Source organism: Lolium perenne, chromosome 3 (assembly GCF_019359855.2).
Source record: "Lolium perenne isolate Kyuss_39 chromosome 3, Kyuss_2.0, whole genome shotgun sequence".
Lineage (NCBI taxonomy): Eukaryota > Viridiplantae > Streptophyta > Magnoliopsida > Poales > Poaceae > Lolium > Lolium perenne.
In genome coordinates, this window is record NC_067246.2 from 331,022,181 (window position 1) to 331,033,793 (window position 11,613).

The following is an 11,613-nucleotide window of genomic DNA, read 5'->3' on the forward strand; positions in this document are numbered from 1 at the left end:
AAGGAGAAAAGATGTAGCAACGCTGGTACCAAGGGAGAGAGAGTCTGAGCAAAGCCTCTTGTTCTTCTTCCTTGGCTGTGTTCGTGAGAGTTCTTGTGAGAGAGAAAATATTGCGAGGAGTAGAGGTAGAAGAAGAGGGAGCTGCGTGTTGCAGCCCCAACAACACATATTGACTCGGACAAAAATACAAACACTTGGACTTGGCGTGCAGCAATAGAAATATGCTCCCAGAAACAACAATCAATGCCTATTGTAGGCAAAACAAAATCCGCAATCATCAAAAGCGAAAAGAGACTCACTGGTTGTAGGCTGTAGCAGTGCGGCAGTGCCGATCAGTTAACCCGTGCAAGGAAGCCAAGCACCAAGGCTGCCTAGCTCCAGCGGAAAGGGGGCGGCAAACTCACACAAGATCGACCCTTCAGCCAGGCGGGCGTTAAGGACTCGGAGTCGGGGATAGGGCCAAGCTCCAAGACCAGCTAGCTCTAGCCGGGAGGGGGCGACAGATTCGCACCAGATTTGACCCAGCAGCAATGGGCGTTTTCCTCAGGGTTCAACGCGGTGATGGGGATGTACGGTTGCACAGCAGGACGCAAGTGACTAATATATACAGCTGTGAGAGAACACTGTGACCTGTCGAGAATAATCGCGAAGCGCCTAGCGGAATCCAATCTCGGTCGCGCGCATCCAGCGGACCCTGCGCGCGGGAACACTGTAGAAGCGAATCCCACATACATGGACCGTCAGATCACCACCAATCAACGGCTGGAGCGTGTTTTATAGAAAGAGATTGTGTCGATTCAAAATTTCAAAAAGAGCTCCATTTATATTATATATAGAGTAGTATAGAAAATTTGAATCAACCAACTGTGTCATTCTCCTCTCCCGCACCTACCGCTCTCTCTCGCGCATCCTCGGTTCCCCAATGCGCCGCCACCGCTCGCCGACGTGCAGTCCAACGCCGGCCGCCTCCGCCGCCTCCACGCAAACTTCTTCTTGGTCCCCTCCACCGTATCCCTACCCGCACCCCGCCTTTCCGCCCCTGAGCGCGACGCCGCGCCTAACCCTAGCCGTCGGGTTCGTCACTGTCGCCGCCGCCGCTCCTCCGAGCCCCCGCGGGGGAGGGGGGGTACTAAGCGTGCAGATCGGGGGCGCGGCGGCCGCGGTGCTGCGAGGTGTCATCTCTCCTGAACAACAGCCGAGGATGCCTGGGGCCGGCGCCGGCGTGCAGGCGCCCGAGGCCTCGCCGGGCCGCTACGTGCGCCGCCACGACGAGGTGACGCCAGACGACGACGGCTGCGACGACGTGTTCCGGGTCGCCGTGCGGGGGCCCGGGGACGACCCCTTCGACATCCCAGCCAAGCGGGCGCCCGTCGAGCGGCTGCGCCGATGGAGGGTGAGTACGACGCTTTCCCTACTACTACCCAACTTGCTCGCCTGCTGCGTTCAGCGCTCGCTCCACTACTACGGGGGTTGCAGGGTGCTTTGCTTGCCTGCTTGGTTTCGGGCTACGCTTGGCGGCGCAATGTGTGGTTTAATTTCGCCTAGAATGCCTTTACTTTATTTTAGACGGGTGTTGGTTCTCGATTTTCTGTTGTTGTTACCTTACCATCCGAATATGTTGATGCCTGGTTTGCTGCTGCGTATGTTGTCCAACTTATTCATTGCAGCCAGCTAGTTTCACTTGATTATGCCAAAATTGTGGCTCCAGAATGATTGGGACAAGGATCATGGACCTCACCTGTACTAGAGAGTTGGTCATATCCCTCAATGTTGGTGACCTTTGGCTTGCTGCATCTACAGTAGCGAGTGGTGGGATAAATTAGTAGTTTCAAGTCTCCGCGACCAGTGTTTTTTTGGCTACATACATGCTCATCTATAACCGCCTGGCTTAGTATGCAATTGGGTTTTCAGCGAGACACTGAATTGCAGTGAACCTAGCCATTGATATGTACGCCTGTTTGTTATCATGCTGCCATCTCTTGGTTGTGAGTTTGAAGAATCTCACTGGGGGTCAAATAAGAGCTCATGATTTTAGGTTACTTGGCCATGTACATAAGTCTGCCATGCCAAGTAATACACACACTATACGAGATAAAATTACCATCTATAAATGCATGGACAGTTGGACAGAGTGAAGGGTTAGCAGAGAGTGCCTTGCTTGAGTATGGGATCACTGCTGCTCTTGTCATGTATTTTCTACTGCATTGCTAAGAATATGTTATAACTGAACTGCCTACTAAAAGTTGCGCTGAAACAGTCCGAAAGCGATATTTGTTGATTTCAGTTACGTTTCATGATTTACATTCAGTTGCGCCCCAATACCAGGGCCTGCCTAGCCTGTTGGCGTTATTTATTCCTGTGAAGTAGAGCTTTCGTTGGGGATGGAGCATATGGTTCACATAGCATTAAAAGATGGATTGCTCTGAATTCTAGTCCCTCAAATCTTAATTGTTATTGCATTGTAAAATACTCTCTTCTTGCATAATGTAACCAATGTGATTCTGATTACCTAACTATCCAATTCATGGATGCTTGCGCGCACATCGCTCGCCTTGGAAGTAAAATGCTTTATATGTTCATGCATTGTCTAGCATGCTTCTTAGGGCATTTTGAACTTGTGTATGTATGCCAAATTGGCATCACTACTTCTGCTAGTGCTGCTGCACAGTCAATTATAACTGATAGTATAGTCAGTTCATTAATTTTACACACTGCTGTTATATGTTTGTGCATTGTTTAGAATGTTTCTTAGAGGTCGTTTGGAAGCCAGGCTTTCATTTCGTTTGTAGCATTTGAAAATGAATACATGTATTCATTTCATTTACATTGTAATTTCAGAAATATACACTTGTTTGGTTGCCACAGGAATTGCAAATGACAGCAGAATTCAATATTGAATGTGTAGAGGCTTCCATAGAGAATTGCAAATGACAGGTTTCAGCTTGGAATCATGTTTATCCATGGAGTCATTTTGCTAGAATTCCTAAATGAAATGACAGCACAATTCTGTGGCAACCAAACAGCCCACCTATGGAATTCCAAAATGAATTCCAGGATTCCAGGCCCAAATGATGGATACCAAACGACCTCTTAGGGAATTTTGAACTTGTGTACTTATGCCAAATTTGCATCGCTATTTCTACTAGTGCTGCTGCACATATAATCATAACTAATAGTATAGTCAGTTCCCTAACTTTACACATTGCTGTTATCGTTTTGTTCCATTGGCAGCAAGCTGCACTTGTGCTCAATGCTTCTCGGCGATTCAGATACTCTTGACTTGAAAAAAGAGGAAGAAAAAGAACATATAAGGAGGAAAATTAGGGCTCATGCTCAAGTCATACGAGTATACATCCAAGCTTCTGTTTCTGCAGTATATATGTTTTATCATCATACATCGTTCCTGTTTGATATTTTCGTTTTGAATTCAATCAGGCTGCGTTACTTTTCAAGGAAGCAGGAGAAAAGCAGAATGGCGATAGAGAATTACAAGGTAATTGATCCAAACTCATTTTTGTTTTTGTACACATAGGATACTGTCAGTGTCTTGGTTATATAATTATATTCTGTGTAATTTAGCCCTGTGAGGATCATCTTGTGTCAAGAAATAATTGTCTACTCAATTGAGGACCGCCCCGCACCTTGTTAATAGTTGTTCAAATATGTCTATGTTAATATGTTGTTAATAGTTTTTTGGCAGATGTCTAGTGTCCCCATATCCTAGTCTGTTTAGCTGAGTGATTTCCCATCCTATATTAAGTTATTTGGCAGCATGTTGAAAGTTTCTTGTGTTGGACCAGAGGCAGAAGAAACTTATTTTCTGAGTAAAGTCCCTGAATATGACTTGAGTTATTAATTGGATGTTTTGAACTCTTAATGATTACAAAGTGTAACTAAGGTGGTTTGTGTTCTTGTTGCCTTCGCTATTTATTATTTGTATTATTGTTTCCTTGCTTGAGCTTTGCTAAACGGGATTAAATTTCCGTTTCTGAATCACCTCTCTTTATGAATTTGAGATGATTGACTTGTGTGTGTTATTTCCACCGTGTAGCGAGAAGTTTTATCAACAAGGCCTGGAGGATTAGGCTTGCCATGGACATGGCAGCGATAGTCAACCGCAGCCTTGCATCGATGCACCGGGCTTACTTCTCCGCTTCAGGTATATACAGACAAGGAGGACTACCTAGACTAGAGTTCCTGCAGTAGACCAATTCTTATTCCTTCTTTTGCTCTTCAGATCCAAGTTTCCTTTTACCTTGTGCAATCCAATTGTCACCACTATTCCAGTCCAAAATGTTGTCTAAAATGTTCCAAAATGCTCCAGTCAGCTAACTGCTGGAACAAATGCATTTAATCATTGTTCTAAAATCAAACTGTTCCCAGTTGTAGGTGATGTCACTTTAATTCTTTAGTCCATTTTCATCATATGTTACTGTAAAATGGTTGTTGCTACCCTTGGATATTGAGCTAGTATCCGAAGTATTTGTTCTGTACTCTGTGTCTCTGTTTGCATTCTTTTGAAGGAAAATATTTAAGCAGCCCTACCTACTGGTTCCTCTGTCTTTCTTATCTTTTGAAACTTGAACAATCTGTACTTGTCATTTGAGTAGGACACTACCTATTTGACCGACGTCCACAAGTTCTGAAACAATCAAATTGATTGATTTGTTTTTTTAATTCCTAAACCAACTTATCTGTAATGTTTTCTAGATTTCACGGCACATGGGCAACAGATGACAAGCCGATAAGAATTTCAATGGGGAACCCACCTAGATTGGAACCAGCGGAATAGGTTAGTTTCGTATCAGATCTTTTGTTGATACAGTATGGGTGGGTACGGCAGTGCCAAAAGCACACAAAATATGGAGATCAATGCACGCTTCAGGTTGAGTTAATCGTGAAATTCTTTTATTTACCAGGTTACACCAGTTCTGAGGGCCACTGCTTATAACACCTATCCAGCAAAATGGGCAATGCTCGGTTTTGTTCAAGTAAGTATTTTCCTTGCTATGATCAGATATATCCTGGATGACTTTAAACATTAATGTTAATTTGATGATTTACTGTCAGTTGGCCTCCTATGAAGCCATGGGATATTGTTAGGTCAAAAACAAATATCAATAAGTTCAAAGATTAATTGTGGGCTGCAACTCAACATAAAAATAAACGGCGAACTGATCGACTTAGTAATTAATTGTGGGCTGCAACTCAGCATCAAAATAAATGATGAACTGATGGACTTAGTAATTAAATGTGTCACTGCATTTAGTCAGTGGTTACGTCTATGTTTTTATGTTCAGATTTCATCTGTACTTATATGAGAAAGGGGAAACCCCTATAGGTGAAAATAGGTGTAAGATTTAATGTAAATCAGATACATTGTTAATATATATGGATTGGTTAACATTTAGTTCATGCATATTTAGACTTTTCCCAACAAATATTTGTCTCCCATGTAATGTTAACAAAATTATATAAGGTTTATGACATTACACAAGAGCAATATAATATCCATAAGAATATCTATATCCTCAAATTTCATCATGTTGCATTAACCCGTGCGCTGAAGCTGATATAACTGAGTACTTGATACATCAGGTCAATTTTTGTATTAAGTTATCTACAGGTTAATTTTTTGTTATTGTTAGCTAAGTGTTCTTATTTGATAGGTTCAGAAACTAAGGGGAACATGGTGATTTTTTTCAAAGTAGACGGCCTATCCATGTTACAAATTCAATGTTCATCACATAATTTAAACCTCTGTAATCACCATTGATTTAATCATACTAGAAGGATTAAACGCTGCAGGTTTTCATCTACTGCATCAATAGTGCCGTGGCATTTTCTTATATGGTCTCATTAGAAATCTGATAAGAAAATTATGCCTCCACAGGTCTGATTGAGTCTCCACATACGTATTGAATTAGGTCTGAAGTTGCGTTTTGACGTCTCCTACGCCGCAGTGGTTTTGTACCCCACGTGCGGCACGTCTGCAGCCTCCTCTTTCTGCCCTACAACAACCGTCTACTTTCTGTCTTTCTAAGCCACGGTTATTTTTTTCAGTCACAGTAAGGATTTTGGAGACGGAAAGGATTAGAATTTGTGTGGTTATTTAGGGAACCCACCGTTTTTAAAGTTGTGCACACAATCACGTAAAACCACAGAGCCATTTGGCATTCGGAGAACTGAATAAAATTTCATTTTTAGTTTCTGCTGCATAAGGTTGTTGGACAGATATAGATCTACATGTGTATGGCCAATATTTCGTTAATAAGCATATATTTGACAAAACTTAGCGTATATGGGCATCAAAGCCATACACAACAAATCTCTAAATATTGTTTGCCTATGTGTCCATGAATTACTGTATGTATACTTGCATTATTGGAATCGAAGTGTGTTTGCATTAAAGTGGACTACTTGCTTTACTCTATTTTTTTGTCAGGATAAATTACTGGAACTGCTGGGATTTGGAGTAGATCTGCATCTTCTTGTAGAGGATCATTGTCTTTTCCGGGTGCTGTACAATTTAGGCAAACAATATTCCTCCTGGGCATTGGGCTGCGAGTAGGCTGTGAAGAGACACATGGGATAGAAGCCACAAGCAAATGGAAGCCAGTATGATGTGTGATTGTGTTCCAGATCTGCTTGATGAACCCTGTTGGTTAGACAAGTAAGATGGAAGCCAATTAGATGAACCATGTTAGATGAACCTTGTTGTGTATTTTATCTAATGGTTTCAAACCATGCTGTTCATGATGTGGAGATGAACACTGTTGGTCATGGAAGTTAATTAGATGCCTGGATTGTGAATCCTTGAATGTTCAAAATGTTGGTTTCAAACATTGCTTGACTTCTTGAGTGTGATGTATGCTTGATTGTAGATTACTTGAATGTTTGCAGGCAGTATAGCAACCTTAAAAATGCCTACGAAAATAATCAGCGGCACCAGAATTAAAAGCCCAAAAAAGTAATTGTAGGCATCCTTTAAAAGTGCCGGCAAAAAGTTTAGATGGTATCCCTAGAAAAGTGCCCGTAAAAACATTTCGTGACATTTTTCGAAAAGTGCCGGCAAAAAGATTCTATGGCATTTTTGGAAAGTGCCAGCAAAAAGATTCCATGGCATCTTTCAAAAGTGCCGGCAATACTAACTAGCGGCATTTTTTGAAGTGCCTTAAAATATAATTAACGGCACTTTTCTAAAAATGCCGGCAAAGACCTACCTCGACTGGAATAAACGCAGCACTTTTTTTTGTGCCTTGAAAAATCTTTGCCAGCACTTTTGGTACCTTTGCCGGCACTTTTTTGTGCCGGCAATCTGGGTACCTGGTGTAATGAGATTAGCAGAGTACCATACAAATTAGAAGCCAGATACAAATACACAAATTCAGAAATTAACTTACAGCCTTCTGCGCGTGATACTTCTAGCAATGTATGACACAACAGAATATACTACAGGAATTAGAAGCCAAATAAAGATACGCACAAATCCGGAAATTAATTTACAGCCTTATGCGCTTACAACATCAGGAGCTCATCCCCGACGAACTCCCACTTGTTATATTTCCGTCTCTCCGATATAGCTGTCCAAGCAATTTTGACCTGCAATTCGCCGCAACCCATCTTGCAAGCCTGCACTTCATCAGTCTGCCCCAGCGTGAGCACAAGGGGTTCACTTTCGTCATCCCCAACAAGAGAAAGCACCACCTTTTCATCAAGCGGAACAGCTACTACACGACGCGTTAACGGAACAGTACCACCGTCATTGATTACTATCTGAGTGCCTGCTGCTTTATTTTCATAAAGAATCATGTGATCCTCGCTGTTTTCAGTAGTCCAAGCTTCCACTCTTGAAATATTACATTGCCCCTTCAACAAATTGATTGCAATGGTAGCTTCCATGGGATCTAGAACGTGTGCACATGTCAATTCCACATCACTCAGCCAACTGGTTAGACAACTCGTCCTGGACTGTTCATCCTCACTGAGACAAACACTATTAAAAACCAGAAGTCCTTTGCTAAAATCTTTAATTGCTCCACTATCAGTCTTAATCTTTAGATTGATCTCGAAATAAATTTTATCTGACGCAACAAGCCCTCGACGCGGATCCGTCAAAGCTAACATATCATCCTGCACAACAGTTCACGAAAAAGGAATTAATTGTATGTACAACACACGCTGTATATATAGGTAACTAAAATATCATTTATTAAGGATAAGATTTAAGGAGCCGAGGAGCAAATACATACCGGCGAGGTGATGAACTGGGGATCATCTACTTCACGTCTAAACAGATAAACACATTTATAATCGACTTCATCCCTTGCAATGACAGTACCAAATAAGTTGATCGGGAAGCCTACATCCGATTCACATATCTTCAAGGAAATGACATTGATGGATTCTTCCTCAATTAACTCGTGCCATGGATGAAGGAGCTGCCCACGGCCGATCGTAGCTGTAAATAAAGGCAGAGTCAAAACCAACATATATGATTATATGAACAACCATAAGTAGTAAAGAACAAAACGATCATGAATACACTCACACTCTTCGTCGATGTCAAAGAAGGCCATGTTGAACAAGCATAATCGTGTACACATAAAATCATTGAGTTTGGGGTCATAATCAGTGAACTCTTGGCGACGAACTATGTCAAGAGCCTTTAAAGACTTTTCCTCCAATGTGAGGTCACGGTTCGCATGAGCCTCAAAATCACAATCGTTCAACATAGCCTACATCATGGTAATATATTTCATTGTTAATGTTAACAAAACAAAACATACGATATTTTATCTACATAGATCGGCACAATCATGAGAGAAGAGTGGATTTATCAAGGGACATACCATGGTAGCGCACAATCCATCAACATCTTCTTCATCCTGTTGTAGAGGGGAGCCACTCGTAATATTGAACATCGTACGAATCTCCTGGGGCGATTTCCCCTTGATCTTATTCTTAAGAGTGTGGCTGGCCAGTTCAAGGAGTCCTTGGATGCAAAGGTAGTCCGAAGCCTACAGGTAGTAATAATGCCAAGGTAGTTGGAACTTGGAACCATTCAAATTATAATATAACATTGACATACCACACAAAAAATAGCTTATGCATATGCACAGACCGGACAAAACTACAATTTGTACAATTGCAAAGTTCGTCTAATCGTGCTCAAAATGACAGGAACAAAGTAGAATAATCAATATGATTAGGAACAGGGATAGAATTTTATGGATTATATCACACTTGACATGATACCATGGTGCCACTTCTCAAAATTCAAATTAGCAAGTTTCTTTTTTAAACAATGATGCGTGTTCACAAAATGTGTGTTTATGATCTATATAGAATTTTCAGAACCAAATTCAAAACCCACGCATAGGAAAAAAAATGATATTGTAACTGTCATTTGTCATTTGGCTTGGGAAATTCAAAATTTTTTTTTGACACTATCATGTTAGATTTATCAATTGGTTCTGGAAATTCTAGGTATTGTAAACATGCAACTTTTGAACACTTAGTTATTTTCTTCTAAATTTGCAGGGACTTAATTTGATATTTGAGTAGTGGTATGGTGGTATCATATGATGTTCGGTATCATGTTAATGTTATACTTTCCCCAGAAAGATACATTTGCCAAAACAATTAAAGAACCGATCTTCCCAAACTTCAACTATTTTTTTTATTAAAAAACGTCTTATAAGTCCTAATCAGGATTACCAGAGCCGATTCTATTAAATTTGCATAAATAAAAAGGTGTATATAACTCACAATTATGAAATCGCAGAGGGTCTCGTGGTCGACATCGACGAACTTCACGCCCCAGGTGCCGCCGCCGGAGGCATCAGATTCTAAGTGCTTCTTGATGTATTCAACTGCTTTGGAAAGAATATTGCTTTTGACGCCAAGATGGATGGCCGAGTCTTTGAGGCCGTATGCCTTCTGCCTCTGGAAGACCATGCACTCGATCTGTCTGTGGATTGTCCTGGACTGACTTGCCTCAAGATCGGACACCAGGAACTCCGCTCCGTCGGAGCTCTTCAACAAGAAAGTGTTCTCCGCCTCCTCAACTCCCCCGGCCGCCATGGCTTCTCTGCTCTTGCTCGATGCAGTTTTTTTGTTTGACAATGCTCATGCTCTTACTCGATAGTTTGCTTGGCCTAAGCCTAGCGGAAGTGCGGAACCAACTTATGAGGAAACGGGCGACACCGTAGCGATATAGAATCGGACAAAGTTTGCATCTCGACTCCGTTTAGAGTTCTTCCTGGCTCTCGCGAGTCGGTTTAGACTTTTTCGTGTAAACCAACAAGTTCACTAATTTGAGAGTAAAACCACCAAGTTCACCAGGCAAACACTGGTGCCGACGGAAAGCTAAATATCGGACCGATCTGGTGCCATCCATTTCTATTCCAATTGCACGGTCCGCGTGCATCCGATTCCTAGCGCTCCTCATATTATAAATACAAATTATAGTCACCAACAAATTTAAGGGCGCCTTACATTTCTAGGACGGAGAGAGTAAAAATTGAGTTCGAATTTATCGGGACTTCACGGAGAAATCAAAGAAATCATATACACTACTACCTCCGTTGCTATGAGTAAGATGTACATGCATTTCAAAGTAAACTTTAACCAAACAAACTGGAGAACAATATCTCGATTATATAGTACATAGCCGATATTGCTAGAATTGTATTGAAAAATACCTTTTACTGACAACAATTTTTAATACTTCAAAAATAGCACGTTCTGGAGCATAATAAAGTACTAATAATGCAGTCTTTAGTCACAACCAAACACATCAGAGTATTTAAAACCGTAACATTTAGTCACAACCAAACACATCAAAGTATTTGAAATTGTGATCAACATTGTGGCTGCTGATCAATCTCTTCGATATTGGTGGACGGAAGCAAGACGGAGGCTGCAGAATCAGCGCGACAAGAATTAAAATTCCCTGATCATGCTAACCCTCTGGTCGATCTGGCGAGAAAGGAATGGTCGAGTTTTTGACAGCATCTACAGGTCGCTTCATCAAATAATTGAGCAGATTAAGGTCGACGCCCAGCAGTGGAGCAAAGAAAACAAGGGACGCCTCACCCACCTATAGTTGGGTTGCTCTTATATTATGTTGTAGGTCTGGTTTAGACTGCCCTCGTTTTCAGCCTAGTCTAGTTTGGTGGTTTCACGTTTGATGTATGTGGTCATGTACTTTGCCTATCTGAGGCTTTCTTCTTATTCTTAATCAAGCACATGCAGTCCTTCTGCATGGTTCGAAAAGAAAAAGTATTTAAAATTGTAATATTTTTTTAGAAACTTATCGTCAAAATACTTTGCTATCAAACATACCCTTATCTATTACAATCCGAAAATCAAAAAGTGCTTTTAGCTCTCGAGCTCTAGTGCTCTCGCCATAAAAAATATTTTTGTAGTTACAAAAAAATCTGAAAATAATTCTGGAGTTTGTTAGTGATACATCTCACAATCATGAAAAATCTCAACCGAATTTTTTTTATTTTGTGCTGGAAAAAAGGAAATCTGATATCTTTTAGGGATTTGAAATGTACAACTCAGATCTACAATTTGTTATTTTTTCTGTAGCTGAAAATATGA

General features: G+C 41.3%; 2 protein-coding genes across 8 annotated transcripts; one reads left to right on the forward strand and one right to left on the reverse strand.

Moving 5' to 3' along the window:
* Positions 1-887: 887 nt before the first annotated feature.
* LOC127345819 (uncharacterized) lies at positions 888-6,845 on the forward strand. Of its 7 annotated transcripts, XM_071828700.1 has the most exons (7): positions 888-1,393; positions 3,232-3,346; positions 3,436-3,493; positions 4,052-4,159; positions 4,711-4,792; positions 4,920-4,991; positions 6,446-6,845. In XM_071828700.1, exons 1-2 carry the CDS (start codon positions 923-925, stop codon positions 3,277-3,279), a joined length of 519 nt encoding a protein of 172 aa, XP_071684801.1. In that variant the 5' UTR covers positions 888-922; the 3' UTR covers positions 3,280-3,346; positions 3,436-3,493; positions 4,052-4,159; positions 4,711-4,792; positions 4,920-4,991; positions 6,446-6,845. The 7 variants fall into 7 exon arrangements, with proteins under 7 accessions (XP_071684801.1, XP_051228315.2, XP_071684798.1 ...); XM_051372355.2 differs by lacking the exons at positions 4,711-4,792; positions 4,920-4,991; XM_071828697.1 differs by lacking the exons at positions 3,232-3,346; positions 3,436-3,493 and having other exon boundaries at positions 5,071-6,845.
* A 623-nt stretch (positions 6,846-7,468) lies between these two features.
* Positions 7,469-10,086, reverse strand: LOC127340434 (uncharacterized). The gene is made up of 5 exons (XM_051366183.2): positions 9,772-10,086; positions 8,853-9,020; positions 8,552-8,738; positions 8,253-8,461; positions 7,469-8,133 (listed from the first exon to the last, which is right to left on the reverse strand). Exons 1-5 carry the CDS (start codon positions 10,084-10,086, stop codon positions 7,519-7,521), a joined length of 1,494 nt encoding a protein of 497 aa, XP_051222143.1. The 3' UTR covers positions 7,469-7,518.
* Between the last annotated feature and the right edge of the window lie 1,527 nt (positions 10,087-11,613).

Coding starts and splice junctions, on each gene's coding strand:
- LOC127345819 (XM_071828697.1), top strand. CDS start 923: ATGCGCCGCCACCGCTCGCCGACGTGCAGTCCAACGCCGGCCGCCTCC. Junction 1,394..4,051: donor AGCGGCTGCGCCGATGGAGG/GTGAGTACGACG, acceptor TCCACCGTGTAG/CGAGAAGTTTTATCAACAAG.
- LOC127340434 (XM_051366183.2), bottom strand. CDS start 10,086: ATGGCGGCCGGGGGAGTTGAGGAGGCGGAGAACACTTTCTTGTTGAAG. Junction 9,021..9,771: donor CCCTCTGCGATTTCATAATT/GTGAGTTATATA, acceptor TACTACCTGTAG/GCTTCGGACTACCTTTGCAT. Junction 8,739..8,852: donor ATGGATTGTGCGCTACCATG/GTATGTCCCTTG, acceptor ACCATGATGTAG/GCTATGTTGAACGATTGTGA.